The sequence below is a fragment of the Xiphophorus hellerii genome, chromosome 1, assembly GCF_003331165.1.
Source record: "Xiphophorus hellerii strain 12219 chromosome 1, Xiphophorus_hellerii-4.1, whole genome shotgun sequence".
Lineage (NCBI taxonomy): Eukaryota > Metazoa > Chordata > Actinopteri > Cyprinodontiformes > Poeciliidae > Xiphophorus > Xiphophorus hellerii.
In genome coordinates, this window is record NC_045672.1 from 21,239,008 (window position 1) to 21,266,705 (window position 27,698).

The 27,698-nt window shown below is 38.0% G+C and overlaps 1 protein-coding gene across 1 annotated transcript; it reads right to left on the reverse strand.

Moving 5' to 3' along the window:
* Positions 1-90: 90 nt before the first annotated feature.
* Positions 91-27,697, reverse strand: ift122 (intraflagellar transport 122 homolog (Chlamydomonas)). Its single transcript, XM_032558360.1, has 29 exons — positions 27,557-27,697; positions 26,283-26,349; positions 26,114-26,198; positions 25,949-26,027; positions 24,912-24,988; positions 24,726-24,792; positions 24,492-24,638; positions 23,705-23,777; positions 21,803-21,994; positions 21,311-21,449; positions 20,474-20,667; positions 19,488-19,625; positions 17,879-18,043; positions 17,445-17,642; positions 16,149-16,289; positions 15,331-15,384; positions 14,028-14,189; positions 12,399-12,565; positions 11,707-11,878; positions 10,008-10,110; positions 5,972-6,112; positions 5,781-5,878; positions 4,774-4,874; positions 3,061-3,226; positions 2,873-2,990; positions 2,653-2,781; positions 2,034-2,110; positions 1,742-1,906; positions 91-1,260 (listed from the first exon to the last, which is right to left on the reverse strand). The coding sequence occupies exons 1-29, from the start codon at positions 27,595-27,597 to the stop codon at positions 1,174-1,176; spliced, it is 3,543 nt and encodes a 1,180-aa protein (XP_032414251.1). The 5' UTR covers positions 27,598-27,697; the 3' UTR covers positions 91-1,173.
* Position 27,698: the final 1 nt, after the last annotated feature.

Consider the following 27,698-nt stretch of genomic DNA (forward strand, 5'->3'; position numbering starts at 1 on the left):
CTTACACAAACACAAATCCCAAAGTTCAAACAAAAAGAGAAGGCAGTTAAAATCACTAATTTTTCCCTTGTAAAATGGATAACAGTCATATGAAAGCCAGAATATTTTATTATAGTTGATACAATCTGTACACAAGCTCAGGAAATACACAGATCTTTGTGTTATAACATGCACAACACAGTAAAAAAGAGATGTTTCTCAATTTTTTTTTATATATCTTACACTGTACACAAAGTACCTTTATTCCCAAACACAACATGTATTACCTCTGCTTCCTGAAATTTAGAACAACAAATTTACGTAACTCAGCTATATCTTTACAAAAAACTACAAGTTATACCTCCTAAATGATTATTTTCTAATTTTCCTGAAAATAAAAAGTAAAATAAATGAAAGGTTCTCAAACTGTCTGTGTACTTGTACTGCCTTTAATGGTCACAGGAAATTTTGATGATGTTATTTAAAAATAGATATGAATGAACTGTGATGTAGAAAAGGTGAGTTTTTTAAGACCATTTGTGATTAACTGAAGACGGTTTTGAGATCTCTATGTGTGAACTTAAGGGGACGGCAGTGAAACAAAACTGGTGATTGTGGGTATTCATGCTGTGCTTCACTGACCTCTAAAGCCTTACCCTGACCTTGACGACCTTGTTCTTAACGAGTATCACTTACCAATTTATGTGATTAGTCGACAAGTTAATTACTACTAGCAAACTCCATTGTGTACCCCCAAACACGGAGAAACCTCACTAAAAGAAGTATTGAGTGCGACTGTAAGGTTTAACAAGAAAAAGTATCGCACAACAGATTTTTCAATCTGGTGTTTAGGAAGATTTTAAGTCCCCAAAACTAAATGTGAATTAAATTTTAAGTGTAACACTTTTAATGACATTTTTAAGTCCCACCAGAGACCCTTCCACTTCTGAGTAAAAATGGAATGCATTATTAAATTGCATCTTTCAACTAATCATTCAATGCAAATTGAAAGTGTCAGTGGATAAATCTTTTTTCCTTTCCTTTTTATATGATTTATCATAACAGGTCCTGTTGAATTATTGTGTTAAAATGCCTGATTGTACTTGGAGGTCTTACTATTTACTAATGAGGTATTTACCATAAAAAGAATTACTGCAATAAGTGAAATGTTGGATAAATTTAATATAGTGCTGATCAGTTGGGTTCATCAATGGGTCGGCGGCAGTAAGGACAGCAGTTGTGCTGCAGCAAAAGGATCTCATAGTCTTCACTGTGAAACATCTGCAAGAAAAAAAGAAAACGTTAGAAAACAAGAAAGAAGGAGCAGCAGATCAACCATCAATCTAGAGATTGAAATCAGACAATTATGATGATCCACAAGTCAACTACAAAAACATTTTTTTTCTCTCTGTTTATTATATTGATCAAAATGAAGAAATCACAACATTTTCAGCCCAAAACCCCCCCCACATCAAGCAAGAGTTTTCAATTTGATAGACTTTTTGAGTTAAATAAAACTTCTATTATTGATGAATAAAAAGGAAAATCGCTTAAATTTCATTTGGATTTAAAACTACCACTTCCTCAAGACACTGCAGCACTTTTTTTTCTCTTGTTCATGTTTAGGTCATAATAATTAAAACAATTGCAATTGGCCAAACTCCGGATGGTCTAGTCAGATCTCAACTAAATAGAAAATCTGTGTCAGCCAGTTAAAACCATTTTATCAAGAGCTGCAGCACTGGATATGTAAATGCAGTACCTTGAAGCAGCTGGGGCACATGGTGATGCTCACATCCGGCAGCAGGGAGCGGAAGTATTCCCATTTGAGCGGCTTGGGCCAGCGTTTGATCAGGACGTCCCTTCTGCTCATGGAGCGCAGCACTGAACGGCTCACCTTGACGGGGACAAAGGTGGAGCCCCCTTGCTGTTCGGACACACAGATGAACACAAACACATCCTCTTACGGCCTCCGTCTTTTCACTGTCTCCAGCTGGCTCACCCAGCTGGCAGAATATTAATCACCTCATCTATTTTGTCCTTTCTTTTCTTACCTCGAAGCTCATTTTGGCTGAAAACGGATCGTCGTCTGTATGATCCAACTCGTCGTCTATCCTCAAAGCCTCCAGGTCTGCTTGGCATCAATGAAGAGCAAATAACCTTTTACGTTTTTACAAATGTCTTCCACAATGATACCTGCAAAACAGGAAAGCTCCAGATAAACTGATATCTGAAAGCGAGTTCTGGGAGACAATGTGTTTAAGTTGTGCCTGTCAGTCACTTCACGGCCTTGGAGGAACACAACACACCTCGGTGCCCTTGAGAGTCTGTTGGCTAATGCAGGTTAATCCCCACAGCAGGGCTGTGCCTATGGCTCTTCGAGAGTTAGTGTCATTAAGATGAGACGGGAGAGCCTCACTAACCCTATTAGCGCGAGGACTAAGATGACTTAGTTCTGACAGCTTACCCACAAGCACAAAATCAAGGCCAGTGCAGACTAAACAGCTTCTAAGGACCATCACAAGACAGAGGAGAGCCATGTGCTTCAATTAGAGGAGGTGTGCTGTTTGTAAGGGCAGCTGCAGAATGAGCACTTAATAATTCATATACATCAAGTGAACAATCTGTCACTTTGTGTGCAGATATGATAATAAGCTGAAGATGAAAGGATACCACCGCTGCCCACGTTGGGGCCTCGTGCTTTGCAATCTTCTGTGTGAGGAACCTCCAGGTCGATGAGGGACAGAGCTTCCTCATCACTGATTCCCTCCCCCAGGTAGAACTGCACCAGAGGCAGCACCTCTGTGTCAAACAACATATGCAAAACAATGAAAAACAACGACACAATAAATCTCACATTACTGTTAACACATTGCATGTTTGAATCACTGACCGTATGACGAAGCGGAGTAGATGAAAGGCTGCCTGCAGTTGATGCACACGCTGCCCCTGCTGTTCAGAAGCGGGTTGTTTGTGGAGCACCGGTAGCACATCATGTCCTCAATAAAGTCCTGCAGGAAGCATGAAACCTTTACCCAACAGGTAACAGGACAGGGATTTTAATTGAAGTCTTCAACATACCTCGCTGTCGTGGAAGGGCTTGGAGTGGATTGTGAGGCTGCCCAGCTCTATGGACTCCACTAAGCGTGAGGGAATGTGAAGCTCCTGCAGCTTCTCGTAGGAATATCTGGCCAATTTATACGCTCCCAGTTTGCAACTCTCCTTGGCCAGAGCAAACAAGGTGTTGCTAACAGTCAGGTTAAGGCTTTTGTGCCACAACATGTAGGGATACACTGATCAGAGAGATGTCTGATAACCAATTTTGTGAAGATCTGACAAGCTGGCAGCAATTCTAACTGACTGGCTGTAAATAGAAACAAATATTTAACATTTTAAGCAAAATAAATAAATGAATGATTTCTTAAGAGATGATTTGGTAGCAGAGACTTCTCTCTGCATCACCAGCAAGTCAAAAATACAGTAAAATATTTACAAGAGGAACTTGTAAAAGAGAAAAACAGCAAATTTAATCTACTCTTTTACAATACAAGCGCATCTTTTTGTTTTGCTTCATTGGCACACTTCAAAATGCAGGTCATTAATGTTATTCTAAGTGGGATTTAAGGAGCCTTTCTGTGAACATCACGATTAATATTATGAACAGAGACGATGCCACATGGTGTGTGAAGGAGAGTTTTCCACAGCTCTGCACTTAAATTTCAACATTTGAAACCATCGACAACATGATTAAAATCTTTTAAAAACCTTTAATTATATCACTCTGTGTGTAATGGATCTATCATAGGTTTATTTTTTAAAATTAAATTATGGCAATAAATAAACTTTTTAATGATTGAGAGGCACCAGATTGGAAAAAGATCTTTGATCTCCCAATCATTGGTCGTGGTCAGTCAAATGTAAAAATCAGCCAAATCTGGTGACTAGTTCGTTTCTTGGTGAATCAGATCCTTAAAGTAGTAGCAAAAAATAAATAAATAAATTACATCACCCACATTTGGCAGAGAGTCTGAACAGAACTGCTAACAATTAGTAATTATATAAAAACAGATTGTGGAGAGCAGCTCTGTGAGTGCAAAGCACAGGTCAATCAGCTGCAGAGGCAACAGCTCTATATCGGGACACTATTCCTCTCCAGCTCCTCCTACACACCCAGCTCTGCTACTCCTGATAAACACACGTCCTTCTATTGTGTAAAGTGTTTAGTTCGGGGGGCTGGGGCGGTTATTTGCAACACTGTGTCAAACAGCTCACACCAACGTCCAACACCTTCCCGCTAAGTTCATAAATCTCACTTCAAAGTTGTCGGAACAGTTCGGTTCAGCCACAGAGGATCCCAGCTGCTGGGGTGGATTTCCTCTTCCAAGGCCCTGCTTTCCTTCCTCATGCCAGCTCCTAGATGGGTTGCTCTGTGCGCTTTTTAGCGGGGTGAAATCTGTTTGTTCAAATTAAAACTTATTGTTCATTGAGTTTATGAACAGTGAAGTGTGCACAGAGTTCAGTAATCAAACCACTTGTTTAGAAAACCAACTATGTGCCTCTTGGTAGCATCGCCTCCTCCCCGTCATCACGGCTTTTCTTTCCCTCAGCAGCAGAGTGGTCTCTGCTGTGGCGCCAACACTTCCGTTCTCTCCCAACTTTTATCTCTTTTCCTCTGCTTTGTCACCGCTGCTGCCAGCCAGTGTTGACTTTGGAGCGATTTGTTGTACCAAAGAGGTAAAGTCCACCCTACTGCAACATCTTGGTGTGTTAAATCTACTTTCGTTTCAAGGATACACTTTAGAAATCCCTGGAAGTACATCCTTGGTGAGGTTGTTCAGCAGGAACCTGCAGAGGCTGAAGATTGTCTCTGGCATGTGGGAACTAAAAGGTTCATCCTAAAGATAGAAAAAATATTTATAATGAGAGATGAAGGTGGTATGCATTAAAAATAACCGAAATATCTGATAACTATTTTAAAAGCTCCATTTCTTTTACTCCCACTCTTATTTCTATAATCTTTCAACCTGTCCTAAAGCAGCCTAACCCGCTGCTGCGTCTTATCCGTCCTCGGAGTGCCCTGGAAGGCAAAGATGAATTTTCTAAAGCCGTCACTAAAAGCATTTCATCCCCAAGAGTTGATAACTTTAAATCTATAGCGCCTGTCTGGGAGAGTTAGCGTGATAAATAGAGGTTTTCCTGCTCTGGTCTGGATCACAGAGATGCCTCTGTTGTTGCGAGGGTGTGACCATGGCGGAGAGACAGAACGAAGGAGCTGAAACAACAAACTGAGCACTGACACAGGCCAGGTCACGCACACACACAAAACGCTTATAAGCAGGAACTGTGTTGTCTTGAGGCATATAAGGCCTGGGGGGCAGGAGAAGGCCACTCAGGAGGTTGTCATGTTGTTCCATAAAGGAGCTTTTTACCTTAGCGTCAGAGGTCAGGGGGTTTTAAAAGTCCAATAATGGGTGGGATATTTCCCTTTAGTGAACTGTAACCTCAACTTAATGCCTTCTATTTTCTCTTTTGTTCGCTTCGCCTGACACTCTCTGTGCTTATCTTAATTTCCATTTAAAGCTGAATCATTCTGTGGATTGACATAATCTCGCAAAGCCAGACCTATTCTCTGTGTGTGAAATCGTAAGTCACGTATAAATTAACAAAAATAGGTCTCTAACCACATTGTAGGTACTATTTCTGGTACTAAAGAGTTTAAATTTGACAGCTACTCACTTAGGTCCTAGTCTTTCCGTCTTTGAGTAAAGCAGAATTAAAAAGTTAAAGTTCTAGAGTCTCACCGTGTAACGCTGAATGGAGCTATAGACGTAATAAAGCTCAGCAAGATGCTGAAAGCTCTCAAACTTCTCCAGCATTTCCTTTTTCTGCTCTTCGTTTTCTGGTTCCGATAAACAAAATTGTAAGAAGGTGAAACTTCATGGCAAAAAAAAAAAAAAAAGGTTTTTAAGACTTCATTGTTGATGTTCCTCACCTCGGGCAATGTCCAAACACTGCATAGACAGCATCCAGTAATAGTAGCCTGCGTCGTTGAACCTGTTCTCCACCACTGCATTGTGGGTAAGCTGCTCCAGGACTTTTACTGCTTCATTCTGACGCCCGGCCTTGTGAAATGCTGACAAGTAGGAAAAGATCAACAGTCAGCTGCTCCTATGAGTCTTCAAAAGCCAATTTAATGAAGCAACACTTCATACAGTTGAGTTATAGAGAAACACCATGTTACGTTTTTTACTGGTGTTCCAAGCAACCATTTCACACATCAGGAAAGCAATAATTGGAAAGGTTTTATATTCCTCCCCATTAATGCTTGGCAGAGGTACATATAACTGCTACAGTTAAGTGACATTACAACCACAAACTTCAATGTTTTCCATTAGGATTTTATGTGATATTTTTTATTTTGTTGTGATTTCTTATACAAATTTAAAGTATGGCACCTTTTTTTCATGCATTTGTGCTTCAGCCCGTGAGATGCACCTTTCACCTCAATCGCAGATCCATTTCTTCTAGCTAAAAATGTTTTCTGCCTTCTTTGCAAAACTAGCTCTGGATATACAGCATCTTATGAGAAGCCATTTTCAAGTCATACCACACATTCTCAGTTGGATTTAAGTCTTGACTGTGACGAGATTAGTCAAACAAATGGATGTGTTGTTTGTTTTTTTTTAATCTCTTGTATTGCAGTTTTGGCTGTATGCTTTGGTTCTGTGTCCTACTGGAACGTTGGACCTGAAAATCAGTCTTTTTAAAGCCTCTAATAGACGGATATTACTGTATTTAAAATCCCTCTCTTTATAAACTCAGACAGCTTCCCTGTTGCAGTTTTTTAAAAAAGCCTTCAACAGTATGATGCTGCTACCACCATATTTTACAGAGGGGTTGGTATATTCAGGATGCTGAGCTGTTTCCTACCACACGTGATGTTTTGCATGTAGAGGTAAAAAGTTTAAGTTTTGGTCCCATTCCATCATGTGAAGCAGAAACCCAACAGTTGTCTTATCAATAGATTCTCCCAACTGAGCTATGGCTCTCTGCTGATGCTCCAAAGTTAGTGAGCTTCTTCTCTCCTTCTCTTATGCTCTTCCTGTCTCTTTATGTAAACACTTTTCAGATTTTTATTTGTGAAAGAATTTGAAGTATTTTTCCTTTCTCTGAAAACAATATACAATACTTTCTGTTGGTCTATTATTGCACAAGGTCCCAATGAAATACAGCTAATTTGGTAGTTTTAATGTGACAAATAAATGTTATGATGCGCGAGGCACTGTGAATAAATGTCAAACGTGATGTATTTACCAGATAATAGATAAAGTGTTTATAATGTGATTCTCATTTTGTATATGAAAGGACTAGCTGCAGATCAGTCCAGTTATGAAGGCGGTTCTTAAAATATTGCCGAACACCAAAGCACTTCTACTTTTAGGTCCAAATAAACATGAGATTAGTCTCTGTGTTCCTATCACTGGGTAATTAGAAGCAGCTTTTAGGAGTCGACCTCAACAGTGACCCTGCCCCCACAAAGCACTGCAAGGGTCAAAATGCATTATTGGCAAACATATATTAGAAAGCCTAACTGGATAGAAATCACATTCAGCTGCTTTTGGTTACTGTTAGCGACAACAAACCCCAAACCCCCACCTAACAGAAACACCAAACACAAACTGACAAGTCTGCAGACTGTGCTCCATATTTTCTAATTTGAGCTCGGTTTTAGAGACAAACAGAAATGCATGTTATCTTACATGTTATATTACTATAAAGTTAGCAATATGCTTGTTTATCACTTAACAGAACCATTTATTTGTCCACGAAGATAAATAATATCTTAGCTGTATAATCTGAGGACAAAGGGGTAGAGCATCTAGCTGCATCAGCATCTAATACAGATAAAGTCTACTGTTAAACAAACATGAACAGAAACTTATAACTACCAGATAATGTGGTTAACTTTCCACTCTCGTTTGCATGCAAACACTTATTCCGGCCATACTTTTAAATATGTATTTAAAAATATAATACAATAAGGTATATGAAAAGATTTCCAAGTATTTTTTCTCCTGCTACCTTAACTCTGAGATTTCCAAAAGGTTGCAAAAAATTTCATCATCCTGCTGGCAGAAAGAGGTTGAAAGCTCAAAAAGATGAAAACCCATTTTGTTATTTTATTAACTTCTTACATCTGTGAGCTTCCGCTGTCTTGTTTTCAAACGCCTTTTTGGTAGAACAAACAGCTAACCTCGAATCTCCTTCTCTCTGTATTGACATCCACACGGAAAAATGTTGTCGGTGCAACCCGGTAGCTCTTACATTATCTGCAACCATAGATTTGATAAAACTGGATTTATGTTGGTCACCAGTCAGAACAAATTTAGGTGACAACTGGGCAATTCCAATCAACAGTAGGATAGTGCAAGAAATCACAAATTTAACAAACTACTTAGAGTAGGACAAGTCTTAGTTAAGCATTTGAGGATTATGCGTTCAGTATCTCAATGCCAGAAAACATTTGATAATGCTTTTCGTTCATTGCCGATAAAGATGCTTAAAGGAGGGCAATCAAATCATTAAGAAGCTACATCAAGATTGTTTCATTGTCAAAACAACAAGTAACCAGAAATCATCTAAAAAAACATAAGATGTTGTTAAGGTGGAAATAATGAGTCCAATTGTTTTTTTTCAGTATCTAGATAGACTAGACGCTATCTGGGTTCTGCGTTTGCTGCTAAGTGTTAGTTATGCATTTGTATGTATTTAGTTTAAGTACTGTATGTGTTTACTTAAAATAATCCACAGTGTCTTCACAATATTCATTGATACCTTCATTTCATGTGTTTTCCTAATATCCTACACCCATTTCTTGGTCCATCTCTGCAGAATCCTTTAAAGTAAAATTTTGGGAAACTGCTTTTTTTTTTTTGCAGCACTCAAGCAAATATCCTTTAATATCACCATCTCCTTAGCCTGTTTTACTGTTGTCCAGCATCTTAAACATCTTTTTTAAAATTCATTTGGATTGGGGCTCTTATTTGGGGCATTTTTGAGCTTTAGAAACCCATCTCTACTGCTCTAAAATGACAGCATCGTTTCCCATTCAAAGAATTTGAAATGATGACATTTAATAAGCACAGGGATTTCTAACAGCATCCAAATAAGACAAGTCTTTTTCTGTGAAGAAAAATAGCTCATTAGATAATTTGTCAGACTCAAGAAAGACATCATGACAAGACCAGACGCTCTTGGGCATATTAATTCATTCAACTATTCAAAAATGGAAATAAAAAACACACAAACAGTTTTATTTTGTGTGCTGTTACTGTGGAGCCAATAACCGCTCATTATTTCATTTTGGAGCTCAATTGTTATCCATAAAAAGCCGCAAAAAACAACAACTAAAGCACTTTAGCACTTTGAGCCATGAGAAGATTGTCACAGACAAAAAAACACCAGTGCATTGAGTATGAGACTACTGAGACATCACAATCACTGGTAACACAATACTGCCTCAACAGCTCCCTAAAATGCACACAATTACCTAGACGCCTGCCTATAAGCAAGCCCAAACACAATCAGTCATAAATCCCACATAGAGACGAGCAGAAGAAGATTATGTAGGAGAGGAAATATGCCTGCTGAGATTATAATTATAAATCTATGAGCTGATTATGACTATGGTTAGAGTTGGTAATCATCATCAGAGCCGCTTGTAGCACTGGTGATTAGAGGCAAGCATGCGTGTCACTCACTGAACAGGCAGCCGAGCTGTGTCCTGCTCTGGCAAAGAGGATCATGTTTTACAGGGGATATGGAAAATCTTGAGGAAGTTGTGGGAAAAAAAGTCTGTGTCCAAACCCAGCAGGTTTTATCACTTCCATATGTAGACCAACTAAAAGTATGCTCTATATGTTCACAGAAACCTATTCCTGGAGGCATGGGTTTTTAAAAAGACGGTAATACATGCATCGTATTCCAGAAACAAATCGACTGGGTAAAGGTGAGGCTGGAGCTCTGACCTTTCTGTGCCTCCTCGAAGCGATCGTTTTCAGCCAACCACTGGGCGTAAGGCACAAAGACGTCATATTTGAACTGTGGGTGCTTCTCCACCAGCGAGAAGGCCTGGATGATTGACAGTTGAGAGGACAAAGGAAACATTTCAGTTAATAGAGCATCAGTGTTCAGTTAGTTGGTACAAGATAGAAAACATGGTTAAATGGCCTAGGGCAGGTAAAGACCCAGCTGTAACTCATTAGGGAAAAACAAGTTACTGTACATTTTTCATAAAAAACACACCTAACCTCAAGTCAAAACATTTCTACAACATTATTAATTAACTGAAAACAAAGAGGAATGTACAAGCAAAGCCGGCTAAACACTCAGTTACAACTACAACCGCATCGCTATTTGAATGACAGGAAATAAAGAGTTGCTGTGGGGCCCAGTGAGCAAAAATTTGCCTTACAAAGTGACTAATTAAGCTCGATGTCCTGTGGCATAATGAGAGCCAAGAAACACACATCGCTCACACCAAAGAGTGTGAGCGAAAAGTTTTGAATGAGGTCTCAAAGTCATTTAAAAATACTTTGCTTGAGAGAAAAATGGCATCCATATGATGTAGCAAAGTTTGTGTTGTGGTCTGGCTGCCTTGTTGCCCACCTCCCTGGGAGAAGCACATAAAACCAAAGTGTTCCCTAAACCTCTGACACCCTCCTCATGTTTTCTCCTTTCTCGCTTTCTGAGGATTAAGAAATACTCCAAGAACCATGTCTTTGAGATTTGATGTTTTGCTTTTGGCTCTAGTGATTCCAAATGCAAATCATCCATATGCATCTCTGCACTGCCTTTAATTTGATTACAGACTGCAGATGGATTAAAGAAATGCAGTATTTTCTTTTCCTATGAGCAGCATGATCTGCTGTGATGCAGGAGCATGATTGAAAGTTGAGTATAGTTTCAAGCTGATGCAGCATATTGTTTTGAACTTCTCACAGGCTCATCATAATGTGGGCATGGATTCAGAGAAATCAGCATCTTGATGATCGGCTCTGGAGGGTCTGTGGTTTCATTTGTCAGTAAATGAGGAAATCAGGCAGACATGTCTTCTTGTTTGCATTCAGCCATGGTTACTCTGTTATTCTGACAAACTATTTGTTGGAGTTCCCTGCCAAACTAAACAAGCCATAAAATACAGTTTACTCTGTGGCTCATGAAGCACTTTATTAACAACTGTTTTATGTTACTGTATTGCGGGAGGTTCATAAACATTTTTCCTGCCAAATATGCTATATTTTTCAGACTTGAATGTGTATAGTTCTCAGGTCATTTTCATTTGTATTTTGAAATAATAAGTTAAGTCAAAATACAATAAAAATACAATGTAAAAAATACAAGCAGAACCTATGAGAGGTACGTATATACAGCATGTATGTATGTATGGAATAGACCAAGAAAAGAAAACTGAATGATTATGATGACATGTGCATCATGCGTTCAAATCAATAGTAGTAAAGCGCACTTATTATTTTCATTTCTGAGCAACCTAGTTTTTTTAATTCACATATTTACTATGTATGTGATGAGAAAGGTAATAAACCTGAAAAAAAATCTATTTCTCTATTCTTTCCCCCAGTACATAATTCAATCAAACTGACAACTCTCTCAAGACTTTTCTGTATACGGTGAGTCATCCTGATGAGCTGAATAAGTGTCTCAGACCTCTTCCCAGTGTCTCGTCTCCACGTGCAGCTGCACCAAAGCCTTCAAGTCCCCCATCTTGGAATAAGTCTCTGAGGCATAGCCATGGTGTCTCAGCCTCTTAAAGTGCATCGCACACTTCGCCAGCGGTTCACGCTCAGCCTTGTCTAGCTTACGGGCGATGTCGATCAGCCTACACGAGAAGAGGGGAATAGGTACACAGATAGGGTGAGTGCAGGTAAACCATCAGCTTGCCGCCTGCTGCATCATGCTCATGACCCCGGAACAAATTTTAATCAGTCAGGGTCCGAACTTGAATCTGATTCAGGTTAAAGAGCTCTGACTGTGCTGAGCCCCTCTGATCCACCTGTAGCACCATAGGAGGATCGCAACACGTGCACAGCGTGTCAGATGGAGGCAGCAGGATGACTGAAGCAGCCACCATTGATCTATTTGTCTACACAGAGAAGTGAGTGTAACTTAACGTGATTGTCATTTCTTTCTTTCAGGATGCTGAATACTTGCGACGCTTTGAATTTTGGAAATATGAGCAGGATATTTCTTTGTAAGTATGAAGTACTACTGTCTAACTCTTAGAAGCTACGATAAAATAGGTATTTTTTTTAGTACAAAAAATAAACAAATAAATGTGTGTACTGATAACATAAAGATATGTCAGGGGAAAAATATCTCCTAAAGTGAAAGGCACTTACATGTCTGCCCAGCCGTGTTCTCCAATAATATCTATAGCTTTCGCATGTTCTCCTGCTGACAGGTACATTTCAGCTGCAGCTCGTGGCTCCTTGCTGCATTTAGCCCAATCTGCCTGCTTCGTTATTAGTAACTTTGAGCTCTGTGGGTCTGTAGCACCAACAAACTCCTGCAAAGAGAGAAATCAAATTACTTAAGTAACATGGAAATGCTGAGTTATCCATTATGATCATTGCTAAATATTGTGAAAACAGTTAAACATATTAAATTTGCTTCCTTAAAATGAATCGTGTCCTGAAAAAAATAAAATTAATATTTCAGTAGTACTGATCAGAAAAAGCAATGTGAACTAATCTACATAAACTATTTTATTGTGTTTTGTTTTTTTAATAATGACAACAGAAGGCAGTGGCAGCATCATGCTATGGGGATGCTACTCATCAGCAAAGGGCCGGAAGGCTGGTAAACATTATTGGAACGGAGCATGTAACTAAATATAAGCGATGCTGGATGAAAACTTGTTATATGCTGCAAAGTATTTGAGACTGAGGTAGACACTCAACTTCCAACAGAGGCTACACAGGGCTACAATGAAATTAAATTTAAAATTCAAATTTAAACATACTTTATTTGTTTTTATTTGTGTCTTAGATTCTGTGAAGAAGAGTGGTGGTTCTATAAAGTTTTAACTCATGGAAGGAATTACATATAACAGACTTATCAAATTTTCATTTGTAAAGAAAACTTTCCCTCCAATTCACAATCATGCAGTGTTGGTTTATCATTTTAAATTCCTGTGATCTACATTAACTTTGAAGATATAAAGTACCAAACAACAATACGGTTCATTGGGCATAATTCTACATACAATTTCTATCCACCTAAGCCAGACAGGATATTATTTCCATTAGAAAATAATGTCACTTTCAGTATCTCAATAGTAATCTTTAGAGAGAGCAAAAAACCCTGCTCAGACTAAACCATCTAAACCATTCAAGCTGTAAAGGTCTGAGGCAGGAGGAAGAGAATCCGACAAACATCAGGCAGCTCCTCGGCCTTTCCCTCCGGTGTCCTTCCTACCTAAAACAAACAGGCTGCGCGGCCAGATGGCCACACAGCCACAAAAATATACAGCTGCCACATCGCACCGATACAATCTGATACACACATGCATGCAGAAATATACATGAATAAGTCATAGCTGTGTCATCTTCCTCAGAAGTAAAATGTAATACCTACGTTAAAAAACACTGCCACAGGAGAATCAAAAACAGAACATATATATTCAGTTTGCATATACATTTATATGTTGTTTAAATAATAACCATTTAGGAGAGCCATCCTTGTGTTGTCCCAGAGTATTTGTGTAAAAGTGTGGCATCTGTGCCATGATCAGATGATGTATGATGTAATTCCGGTGATGTATGAGGAGATGAAAGACAGACGGCTAAAGGGGCCTGTCTGAACACGGCACAGGGCCCCAACTTGGCATTTTTCCACATAATAAAGAAAAGCCACATGTTCTCAACTCATACAGCTTGCAGTACCTCACAGGGTTTTTTTGTTTGTATTTGTAAAAAGCTGAGTTGCAAGCAATTTGCTGTGACTTTGTCAGTAAACGCTTCAATCACCTTGGCGTACTCGAACATGCGCAGGTCGGTGTACATGCTCAGAGCTTTGGATTCATGGCCGGCGCGTTTGTAGAGCTTAGCTGCCTCGCGGAATTTCCCCTGGAAGGCATAGACGTCTGCCAGGAAGAGCTCGTTGTCGTTCTCGCCCCGCTTCTTCCTCTCCTACAAATCAGTCAACATTAACTGTGCGCGGACAAATAGTCAACTGCATGTCACACATCTGCACAACAACAGCTAGAAATACAGAAATATTCACAACCTTGCATTTTTTTTTCACATTTTGTGTCACAGATGCAAGCTAGCATTAATCCAGCTGCTAAATAAAGGCCTTAGAACTTTGTTAGACAACATAAACGAACAACCACCATCATTAAGATCAAGGAAGCACAGCAGGAATAAAGTGAAGAAGCTTAAAGCAGGCTTTGAACGTCTCATAAGCTGTGTAGCGAACACAGCAAACATCTGGCGGAGGATGCTCATGAGAGTAAATTGTAACTTTTAGCCCTGCATGCAAATGATTAGCCCTGCATGTATCATGGAAAACCTGCACAGCACATCCCTCGGAACAACCCATTCTCACAATTAAATATGGTGGTAAATTTGGTGACACAGCCCATCATGCTTTGGGCTGTTTTTCTTCAAAAGGGACATAGAAGCTGGTCAGAATTAATGAGAGGTTGGATAAACTTAATCACAGGACAATGTTGAAACATCTGAGAATGAAGAGGAAATTCCAGCAGGACAGTGACTATAAAAAGAGCTACAAAGGAATGATTTAGATCAAGGCACATTTCCGTGTGTTAGAATGGCCTAATCAAAGGCTAGACAATGATTTTGCAGAGAACACGGAAAAGTAAGTTTTATGGACACTCTCCAGCCAATCTGACTAAACTTGAGTTGCTTTCTAAATAAAAATGATTTTCTAATTGCTCAACGCTGATATGATGTAAACAAGGACAGACTTGAATCTGTGACTTCATCAAAATGTGATTCTATAGCATACTGACCCAACATTCAGCTTTTCAGATGTTCATTTAAAAAAAAAAGAATGCATCCTCCTATTTCTAATTCACAATAATGCAACATTGTGCTGGTCTATGCCATATTATCCTCAAATAATACAACAAAGTTTGTGGCATTACCATGACCAAAATGCTCACTCAACACAAATAGGTAGCTATACATTACCTATTTTAATAAGGTAATGTATAATTTCATGAGAAAACAAGACAAAGATGAGAAGGACATTGATGTATGACTTATGTATGACTTTTTTTTCTTTCCTCTGATGAACAGACATTACCTCAATGCTGCTGATCAGCTCCAGGTAGCGCAGGTCTCTTATTCTAATAAAGGCCTGAAAATGGAAAAACAGTGTGATTAAATTATTTTTTTCTTATAATCAGATTAATTCTGTATGCATCACTAGCTTCAGCTTCTTCAAAAAGCCCTCTTTAGAGAGTAATTAACCTCGTGAGCTACAGACTATTTTCTAAATTCCTCACCTGAAAAACCTTCTGACATTCAGTCTAAAACAGCTCAACAACTTAACTAAACAACTTGGGTTTTATGGAACAAAAAAACCTTGGCATTATTTGAAATGAAGCAAATCTTCTTGTCATTAAGCACTGGCAACAAACAACAGCTCATGCCAAAAAAAGAAGACTTCAATTTTGTTTTCATTTCAAACAAAGCTGTAAATTATAAACTGAGTATAATAACAATAAGTATAAATGTGGTGATGTGATTTAAGGATATCCTCATGTGTTGCAAATTAAGCATAACAAACACAAAGAAAATCTCTGTTTTAATGAAACTAAAATATGTGAAATGCTTGGAGATTTATTTATTTTTTTAAATAGTGATGGATGTGTATTTCTAACAAATACAAACCAAAATGAACAAAATGAGAAGCAAGAAATTTAAAACACTGTTCCACTGTTTATTTTGCTCCTTGGAAAAAGTCCAAAGATCTGTTTCCATGTTTCAGAGATAAACTCCATTGAAAAAAGCCGGGCATGAATGTCTGCTATTGTTTATATTTTTTTTGCTGATTCAACTAAACGTAGCAATCTTGTGTGTGATAATGACACATTTCTTAAACTGGTGTGTCTGACTCACCTTCTTGGCGGTTTCAAAGTCAAGTCCCTCCAGAGCTTCTGTGGCTAAATCCCTCCAATCACTGTCTGTCACACCGAGACAGGCGATCTGATAAGCTTCCTTAAACATCTTCTTCTCTAGGTATTGGTACATGGGTGCTGACTGGGCAGAGAAAATGTAACAGTCTCAGAGAGTTTTACATTTTTCCATCTTACAAATTACAATCTTCAACTTTTTTTATTGACATTTTATGCTTCAGACCAACACAAAGTAGAACAATAAACCGAAGTGGAAGGTAGAGGAATAAATGTAATGGTATCAAAGAGTTTTACATTTTGTCATGCTACAAATAACAACCTTCAACTTTTTCTGTTGATATTTATGTTTTTTTATTGATATTTTATGCTTTAGACCAACAAAAAGTCGAACACTATACTCAAGTGGAAGTTAGAGGATTTGTAAGGCAGTTGTACACGTTCTTTATAAGTACAAATCTGAATTTGTATTCATCCCCCTTTACTTTGATAACCCTAAGTAAAGATGAGAGCAACTAATTACAATCATAAATCACATAATTAGTACACAGCAATTACCTGTGTGTAATTTAATCAAAGTACAAATCCAACTGTTCTGTGAAGTGGCAAAGATGCTCATAATAACTCTGGAAGAGATATGAAGATGCACATTTTATATGTCAGAATCTTGTATAATTTATGGTTAGCTTAATTTATGGGAAAACATAAATTATGCACTCTAAATCTTTCTATCTTAGACTTCAGACTGCTGGAGATTCACTTTTGAGTTGAAAAAAGATACTAAGCATACACCCAGATCTACAATGACAGAGTCAAAGTCTAGACCTAACCTAATAGGGAATCGGTGGCAAGATTTGAAAATTGTTGTTAATAGAGGCTTCTTGTCAAATCTCGTTTCTGCAACAAAAAAAAAGCTAGTAGAGACAAACTCTAAAAAAGTTGTACTAAATTATAAAGTATTAGCTCAGATGGGCCGAACACCAGAGCAGGCCACAATATTCAAGTTCTTAAAGAAAAGTTGTATGAAACTATCATAACTATATATGTCCACCTTATTGGGTTGGTCTAACACACAAAATCTCAATAAGAAAATTTGAAGCTTGAGGACGCAATGTGAGAAAATGTGTAAAAGTTGCAAAGCAGTGAAATATTTCTTCTAAAACAAATAACCTTCAGGACATTTTGACCACTATCTCAAGGTTGTGCTACAAAACTCTTTTTTTACTGAAGGGGAAACCGTCACTACAACTAGATTAAAACATGCCAACAAAATACAACCCACCTGAGGCACCTCGACAGCAGACATGGAATAGACGTGGAGACAGAATATTTTCGAGCCGTTGTAGCCAACCATAAAGCCCTGCATTTTCTGCTGGTGCACAGGAAAGTTGCTCGCCTTGATGTTCAGGTAGCCGTTCCCAGAGAAGCACAGCATGTCCTCACACTGCGTGTTCCAGGCAACACTGTTAGCATTAGGCTCCTACAGAGAAAATATGATAGGATATGAGAAAGTTAAGGTGTAGAGGCAACTGAGAAACAAAGAAGAGCCAGAAAGACATACTTCAAAATTAAAGTCTCCCTGAGCTGCTTGCAAAAACTTAACATGCATCCATGTTTGTTTGTTTTTTTTTTAGACAAGCTGATTTTGCGTAGTCCGTTCAGAAACCTTTCGATTTGCTGTCCTTGAGATGTTTTTCCGTACTGCTTTTGACAAACCTGAAAAAGTAGTTCTTTGCTTTTGATGTCATAGACGAGGAGGGTGTTACGTTCATCCACCACAGCCAGCTTTTTGCGGGACGCGCTCATGTCCAGGCAGCGCACTGACAACGACAGCTTCAGCAGCGTTATTGGAAAGGGGTTGTCGATAAATATCTTCAAGATCTACATCACAAAATCAGAACAAAAAAAATATGAGCAGATGAAATGCTTGCTGTGATTTACAGGGACTTGCAAACTGTGGTCCGGAAGGTTTTTGGGCCTTTCACAACAGCTCTTAATAACTGCTTATAAGTGATATATATGTCATGATAGCAATAGCTGTGCTAATAAATACAGTTTTTAGCTGTTTTTCCATTTTTTTATGAAATAATTGTATTCAATGTTCACATGAGAACAACACAAAAAGTACTAGTATAAATATTATTCATTCTCTTTTTTTCTTTATTTCAAACACTAAAAATAGTAATAAAAATGTGGTTCTTTAAAAAATGGCAATGTATTTCCTTTTTTAGATTTTTATGAAAAATCGTAGGTGGTCTTTTTTTAAAATATCACATAAAATTTCAGGCTCTAAACGTGTCTTATTTAGCTGGACTGAGGGCAAAAATGGCTTTTTGGTGGGTAACATTTGCAGCGTCCTATGATAGACCAACACAAATCAGTGCAAACTGGGAGAAAAGAAGTTTCATATTTTTTTACAAATAAAGATCTGAAAGTGTGCAGTGTTCTGTATTCAATACCTTCTAGTCTGACATCCTTAAATAAAATCAAGTATTTTAGTATTTCCCTTACTAATCACCTACTGTAATTAATAGAAGATGTAAGAAATTTACTCTACAGCTTCCCAGAAGTCATGGAGAAAACACAACAAACATGTGGAAGAAGGTTTTCCAATTAAATTGGATCACAGACCTTCACATAACACTGAACACTGTTTAACCAAGGTGAAATATGGCAGTGATAATGTTCAGAAGGACAAGTAAGCTTTTCAAAGTTGATAGGATGCATCATTTTAATTCATTTCCTTTTTATACCTGCAGATTCACAACAGCTATAAACTTTACATTTTACAAGACAAAACGTTTCAGTTTCTCAAAGAATTGTTAAAATGATCCCATAAAAGGGTCAGCAAATTACACATGATGTAACACAGATGTTCACACATGCCCTCTCTTCAAACTGACTGAGTTTGAGTTATTTTGCAAAGATAAAAAGGCAGAAATTTCAGCTTTTCTACATGTGTGAAGATGGAATAGACATACACCTAAAGACTGCAGCTGCTACAGCACCAAAATGGCTTTCTATTAAGTGTTGCGTGAGAGGCGCTAAATACAAATGCCTAACACATTCAGACTTTCATTTATCAAAAAAAATCTTCAAAACTTTTCCTCCTTTATAATTATGGACTACTCTGTGTTAATCTATCACATAAAATCCCAATAAAAAAACATTGAAGTTTGCTGTTGTACCAAAAGCAAAGCTACACAGATATCTTTGCAAGACATCGTAAATTTTGCATTTCTCCAAATTCCTAGAGAATTGACATAAGGGAATGGTTACCATTTCAGAGTTCCTGTAGGAGAATACATTGTCTTTAAGTACTCACAGCTCCGTTTTTTAACCCCACAAGTAGACCCTCTTTGCATGGCGGGCCACCAATCACTTTGATGTAACGAATCATAGATTCCATCACCCATTCTTTTTCCTTGACACCGGCAAAAGACAGGCACTGGAGCCTTTTCTCCTGTGCAGAGCATAACAAGTAATATGAAACCACAATCATATACAGTCCTGACTAAAAGATTCATTATGGCAAAATTGCGGTTTTAGCTCAATCATTTCATGGGCTATTAATCATAGCAAAACAAACTCATATAAGTCCAATAAATTGCAGCATGTTGTTCTTTTAAACACGGCAAAGGGTGTTTCAATGTCAGAAGGCAATTTTACAAAGATAAACAATGATATAATCTACCAGAAGCATACACAGAAACATATATAAGAAATAAGATCTGTCTGGGGCATGAAACACAAGCAGGTCCGATAGAGAGATCTAAAGCACCCCTGTCACACAAAGACAAATTTAAAAGGAAATAACCTCAGCGCTGTTTCTCAGCCCCACCAGACGCTGTCAAACACAGACGAAAAACAGAGGAACCCCCCAAAACAAAAAAGATAACCTTTCCAATCCATTCAAACTGCCTTTTTTTATCCATCCAGTTTGAAGAGGGTTGCAAAAGGGGGAGAGGCGCGTGTTGCCCATGTAGATGGGAACACAAGTACAGCTGGGGTCTCGTGCGAGCTCGGCAGAAACGTGGAGAAGCAGCGATTCAATTCCTGGGTTGCGTAGGTTTGGAGTAAATGGTTTAACACTAATTCATTCTGACTTCATCATCTTAATGGCGTCCTAATGTTTCTACAGCTGCAAGGGTCAAAAGGATTTAGCAGAGAAACTAAAGAAGGAAAGGTTTCATTATGAAAGAAGCCAAATGCAAAACAGGTGGGTCAAAAGCAAGTTTAATAAAATCATTTGATGGGCTTTGCTGAGTTTTTAATGAATTCAAGAAAAAAAAAAAAAAGACGATTCCAGACCTGACAGAGAATGACGTGCTGGGAGCAAACCACCAGCAGGTTGCACTCAAACTTTTTGCAGATTTTGTCAGTAATGCGGTATTCCATGGTGGATAAGTCGTCCGTGCAAATGTTGATCTTCTCGGGTAGCTGTATGGCCAGGCGGTTTCTGTAGATGGCGATTTTCTTTACCAACTCATGGCACTTGATTCTCACTAGGAAACATAAGAACATGGGTAGAGAACATTTTCAAAAGAAATATAGAAATTGCTTTTAAGACAAAAAAAAGTATGTTTTCTTTTAAGAAAATGTCTGAAAGCCAGAACTACAATCTTAAAAAAAAAAACAGGGTTCCTATAAGATTTCTAGACTCTGATTTTGAGAATTTTGTCCTTTATCAACAGAAAATGTAATTAGACTTTTTGTTACACTTTACAGATTTAAATATGGCTCCTTCTACCCTGGTGGAAGATTGATGGATGGGAAAGTCTGTAAAAACAAATGTTTTTTCATACTCTATGTTTTTCCAATAGACTCTGATTTTTAAGACTTAGAAATCTTAAAAAAAACTTAAAAATCAGATTTGAACTTTTCCAGACTGTGTAGGAGCCCAGCCAGACTTAAGAAAAGTCTTGTGTTGGTAATTACCTTCAGTTCAATTCAAAACTATTTTATTCAAATGGAATGGCAATAATCTCCGAAGAAAGTCTAGTAATGTAGTGAAAGTGTAATTCCATTTCTACACAACTGATTCAGGTCAATGTGACGCTAAAAGACACCCGACCCATTATTTACTAAAGCATCATAACATCCCTTCAGTCATAAACTAAGCTGCATGATGCAGGTGCAAAGCTTTACGGTTTTGCTCAGTGATGAGGTCCTGCACGATGACATTGGTCATGTTGTCTCTATATGCGTAGAGGTCTTTGTAGAGGCCGTGAACTGTGGTGAAGTTTAGTTGGTAGCAATAGATGGTCCCATCCTGGCAGCCGCACACCTAGATAAGAGACAACAATGTAGCAGTACATCCTATTAACACCTCTAAGAAAAGACTGAGGGAGTGGGAAAATGTTCCTGTTGTTAAAGCCTCTATACTGCCGAGCTGCGAGAATCTGCCAGGAACCAATTCTCTCCTGTGTGCCTCATCACTTTCAGTTAAATATAGTGAGAGGAAAAGCTGTAAAAGAGTGACTGTAAAATGAAATAGCTTGTGTATCTGTGTAGTTAAAAACTGTATTATCCCAACTGGAAAAAATATTTATCGCTTTCTCTGCGACATGCATTCCTACTCAGGGGCATGGAAAGGTGAGGTTTCGTTGAGATATATGGAACAATGTGATGTGGACCCACCACGTAGTTGGAGTCGGGCTTAACTCGGCATGTCCACACCCATGCTTTATGCTCTCCAATAGTTCCTAACCGCACACCATCTTTAGTATAGAGGGACACCTGTTTGTCTGAGCCACCCATCACAATGTACTCGCCCTTGGAGAAGTAGCTGATGCAACAAGGGTCGTAGTTTAGAGTTCTCTCTTTTAAAACCTAAGGACGACAAAGAGAGAAGAGCACATTAAAAACAGGAATAAAACAAGCATGTCTTGTATTTATTGCTCAGGGGCCTGAGCCAGCACTTCCTACTGTCTGGGCCGGCACACTTCAAAGTCCTCACTACATTCAACTATCCCTTTGAATCTGATGAAAAGAAAGACAAAAAAAAAGAAAAAAGAAAAAGAGAGCGTCTGTGGATAAAAAAGCCTCTATTGTATTAGAGTTCAAAGTCCATTTGTGCAGCATCATATCAGGTCTCTCCATTCTATCCATCTGTTTTTTCTCACCGAGCGGAAAAAGGGGGACTCCCTGACAACTGCTGCTTATTTTCTTTCTTTGTGAGCGATCCCTAGTGTTGTAATCAAAACAGAATGTTCATTTAAACTGATAAATAGGGAGATAACAATGGAAAAAGCTCCAGATATACCAGAGAGAAATGAACAGTTCGGATTTGTCTATAATTACAATATTGCCCACAGGGAATTGAAGAGGAAGCAGTGATTATGAGTAGGCCAATAAAGCATAGCAGGATCACCTCCCGTGTACTGTCAGGGTTTCAACAGACAGTCAGAATACAACTGATTCTAAACTCAGTTAAGGATATTTTGTGGGGTTTAGGGCTGCACCGATTTATCTGCAAGCTGATTTATCTTCAAGCTGATTTTTCAATCCCGATTTCCTCAATTTTGGGGAATTGGTGATCGGCCGATTCCTACATGTGAAGCTGATCTTATCCACCAGTCTTATCTACCTCAACTGAAGTCTAAAAACCAATACTGTCCTCTTTTTGCCCTGCTGTGAGAGAGGATTGACTGACCACCATACACACCCACCAGGTCATGTCTGCAAGTTTTCAGTCAATAGTCACCTCACTATTGCCAACTCAGTGTGGTGAAACTGTTATATCTAGCAACATTTCAGACAAAAAAAAATGATTGGCCACAATCGGAATCGGAGAGCCAGGTTTTTTAAAGATTGATAAACTGCAATCAGCCAGAAAACCTCAATCGGTGCACTCCTACTAGGGTTACACCTACAATATTTTAAAAAGTCAGCTGTTATTTCTGATAAGTTACAGACTAGCCGGTGTCCTGTAAAGATAGAACATTAAATCCATTTGAATTTATAGTATGTACAAATGCATCTAAATTTATTAGACTTTATAGAAAAATTGACTTAGTTCACTCATTAACTTCCAAAACTGAAACTAAGATTACATACTGAGTGATTTTAAGTATATATTTTTGTTACTATTGATTATAATGGTTTACAACCAAATACAGTATGTCAGACTATTAAGAAATTCCATTAAACCAATAAAAAATGGCCAATTACCATAGAAATCCTCTGCAATGAGAATGAGCCTCAAAATGTCAATCCTAATTAAGCTGGCTGTAGCCAAGCATCTTAATGGAAAGTTGAGTAAAAGGAAGAAGTGTATACAAGGTGTACAAGCAAAAATAACCAGAGCTTTAAGAGGACCGTGAAGCAAACCCCTTCAAGAGTGTGGCTGAAAACATGTTGCATACATTCTGCTGTCAATATTTATGCTGATTAAAATGACTTCACTATATGTAGTTACTAGTGTTAGTATTATTTGATACGGCACGTATATTTTAATATTTTAAAATTTAAGTCAGAAATATGAGGTATTAAGTTGTATTCGGGAAGAGAATATTTATAGCAACAATTACTGATGTTCACCTGTTTCCCACTGAGCTGGTAGAAGGAGAGTTTCTGACCCCAGTCTGCCACAGCCAGTGTGTCGTGATCATCCCTGTGAAGCAAAAACAGCTTAGCCATTGGTGCTGATAAGTATAGTCTTTTGAGCTGATAGCGGCTTTGGTTGGTTAAGTAATGACAACACTGAAAACCACAGAGGCCAATTTTCATTTTAAAGGTTTCCCCTGTAAATGACAAGCAGGCAACAGGAAGCTTTGTTATGTTTCATCTTAATCACATTTGTACTTACAAAGAAATATATGACATGGTAAGCGGATGTACCTATTCATCCTGTCAAATGTGTCGCTGTCTGGTTCCAAGGCAACTAAATCCCTTACAGCTTAAAACACAACTTCTTCCCAGAAACACCTCATGCTAATTTTTAAACAAACTATTATACTTTATGGATTGTTTCATTGATGATACATCTGTTGTATTTCATCGCTGACACTTAAAACTAACTTTGCACATTATTTTTGTATTGCTTTATTTTTCTCCAAAGAACCCAGTCAGAGAAGGGCTCCTGGTTTTGGCAAAAGGGGGAAGCAGAGAACTGAGACACTTTCAAATAAGCATCATAATCTCACTCACAGTTCAACCACTCTAATGTCAACTACTGCCACCTGCTGGCCTCGCTTAAAATACGCAATTTACAGTCAATAAATCCACAGTGCTAACACCATGGACAACACAGGATGGATGAAATTTTTAAAAAAAAGAATCAATATTTCTCATGGATGTTATGATGCAGTAAGTAAGAATCACTAACCTGGATGGATTCCACGCTATTGACCAGATTGGGGATAAAGATCCTCCTGGACGCTCTATCTTGACCTTCTCCTCTCCATTCTTGTTCCGTATGCTCACCACACCATTCATCATGCCGAGGGCGAGGTACTGCCCATCGTTTGTCCACCTGAAGTTTAAATAAACTCAAGTTGAAGCATCAATGTTTTGTATGAAAAGATAAAAAGTGTTTCATGACAGTCGAGAAACAACTTACCCACAGCATGTTATTCTGCTACTCACTTTATTCTTGTTTACAGATTTTTGTTCAGGGGACCACAGGCCTAAAAAATATGAACAGATAATGCTCTCTTTTTGATTCTTCTTGAGATATCACAAAGAAGAATAACTTCTAATCAACCAGTCAATCTCATGCATAATATGTGATTGACTGGACACTCACCAAAGTCACCAGATGAGCAGGAAGCAAGTTGGTGAGTGATTGGGTTGTAGGCGACACACTGGATTGCATCGTTGTGGCTGCAGATAAGGTCAATAAAAAAAGAAAGGTGAATGGAATGAAGACACAGTGTACACTAGGATGTAAAAGTGGACAATTATGTCTTATTCAAAAAGAAATGTTCTTCATGACGGATATGTATGCCAGTGAGAGAAACATATTTCCATATTAACAGACAATCATTTCTTGCATTTTCCTTGGATAACACAACCCAGTTTTCAGTTTTAAATGAGTGAACAGAAACTTGATTCATTATAGGTTATAAAAAGGGATGGGAACTGTGCTAAAACAGAAAATTCAGGAGGATCACTATCCTCCTGAATAGTGGAGGATAGTGGGTTTGAGGAGTTTTCAGTACAATTAAAATATCGCTTTGGCAAACATTTCTGAATTGTATGGCTTGATTGTGGGAAGAGAAAACATTATTCCAAGGTCCTCTCAAGGCCATATAGCTATACTTGATCCCTTGGGATGATGGGCATACATTTAGCGCCACCTGTGGGCTCAAATGTGCAATGGACAGAGATTTTCCACCTTTGGGCCTGTCTAAGGATTTTGTAGACAGGCCCATTTTTTTACAGTACCTTATAAAATAATTTCTATCCTGTTGGTTAACCAGGATTTTATCTGGGAATATCAGAGAGAAGTGAATGCAAATGCACAACAAATTTAGCAGATTAAGAATTTTGTCAGCTTGTCCAAATCCATATAAAAGCAGTGCTGTTTGTGTTTGCAATCTGACAAAATGAGATAGAGGTCATTAGGCTGTTGCCAAATATCCTAGTTTTGCTTTAAAAGATAATACTTATGTCTTTGGAACATGATCTGTGAATTGTTGGTGCATAAACAAACTGAATCGAAGAGATATTTATTGGCTTTCTTAAGTCATTAACCCCTACACAACAACATTAAAAACATATAAATAATGCAATTACTCTTGAAAAGTAAGGAGAAATTATTAGAATAATAAAATCACTTACGTATATCTTAAAATACCCTCCAGTTTAGAAGTCCAAATGATAATGCTTTTGTCTGCAGACCCCGAGGCAAACCTCTTACCTGCACAAAAACATGGTTCCTAATGAGATGAAGGTGAATAAGATACAGAAAGTCCTAAGCATTCAAACAGAAAACCAGCTCAGTACCATCCCTGGCATAGGCCACACAGTACACTGTATCACTGTGTCCTTTTAAAGGCTGAATAATTGTCCCATCTTTGGCATCGCAGACCTGGAAACAGAAACCATAATTTGTTACAGCAATGCATTCTGCAGAGATGTCCCTCGCAAGGAAAAGATAAAAGGTGAGCCTTACCAGCACACGTTGCCCTGCAGCCATTATAATTTGGCTGCCATCTGGCTTGAAGGCGAGGTCATAAACACTGCAGTAGAGAAAATTGTTTGAAATGCTTGTTTTCACAAGATTGATTGGTCGATTAGCAACAATGCGCAGAGTCATTTATCAGTAAAAATCACATATTGCAGTTTTAATGTTGAGAGTGACCCCTAAAAGCTCTTGAGAATGTTGTTTTATAAGTGTATTTTTCTTATTTTTATCTTGTGCATACAAAGAAGCAACATCAATGTAAACAAAGCTGATAACACACAGCCCTGCAGAGAGATTAAAGCTGTTATACATCCAGAGAAAAAGCAGGATGTATAACAGTCATACGGGAGGGGAATAAACTATTTGTTACTCCCCTCCCATGAGCATTTTTTCTAATGATTGGTTGATTAGTAAAAATGCTCATGGGAACATTTTTTTTAAAATGCTCCCATGATTAAAAAAAAAATCCAACAAAAATAAAAAACGAGTCTGTAATAATAACTTAAAACTCTAACTGAGCATGTTTGCATACCTAAATACCTGACAGTATTATAGTTATTTTAGTTGTGTGACATATTTTTCAACTTCCAGTTTAAGAACATGTAATGTTTTATTTTTAAATATTGTAGACCATATGGAATGACATGCAACACTGTACAGCTATATTTATAAAACGACAGAAAATGTGGTAACATTTAAAGCCTGTATTGTATAAAGTCCCTAAGCAAACTGTATGCAAAAACATGTAGGTAAAAGATAGATGTAAATGTAAAGCAGGGTTTCCTAAGTCTAAATAAATTGTTAAAACGTGGACTGTATTAAATCAGGACATCAACAATGTGAAAAGGGTTGTGAGTTTTAAAGCTAGAAATTTTTTTTAAAAAAACGGAAAGAAGGGACATAAGCTTTTTAAGGTCAGAGAATGAGAAAGTTCTCTAGTGTAGTTGCAGTGGTAATTAACCAATGACAACATTTTTTGGGAAAACATTAAATGCAAAGAAAACGCTTTGACAAAGGAAACATTTCAGTGAGATAATTGCGAAGAAACAAGAGTATAGAATCTAGCTAGATCTGTGGCAATAAATAGAGACTTCTAGTATATAAGGTGTCCATCATTTGCCTTCGATAAATAGCTAGATGCTAATGTATGTTAGCTGGCTTCTACTAGTTTACATAGCAACCACCGTTGCTATCCAGCTAGCGTTACATCCTAGTTTCAGACCAGGGTAAAAAAAAATAAACACAAGGTTAGACTTTCTTACCGATCACGAACCGTCTCTTTCCATTTTTCAATTGGCCTCATTTTCAGCTATTAACCATAAAAAAGACGACCTAATTTTATTTTAAATCAACAAGTTATTGCAGTTCGGGTTTTCCGTTGTCAAGCTCTGCTCGGACTGCGCA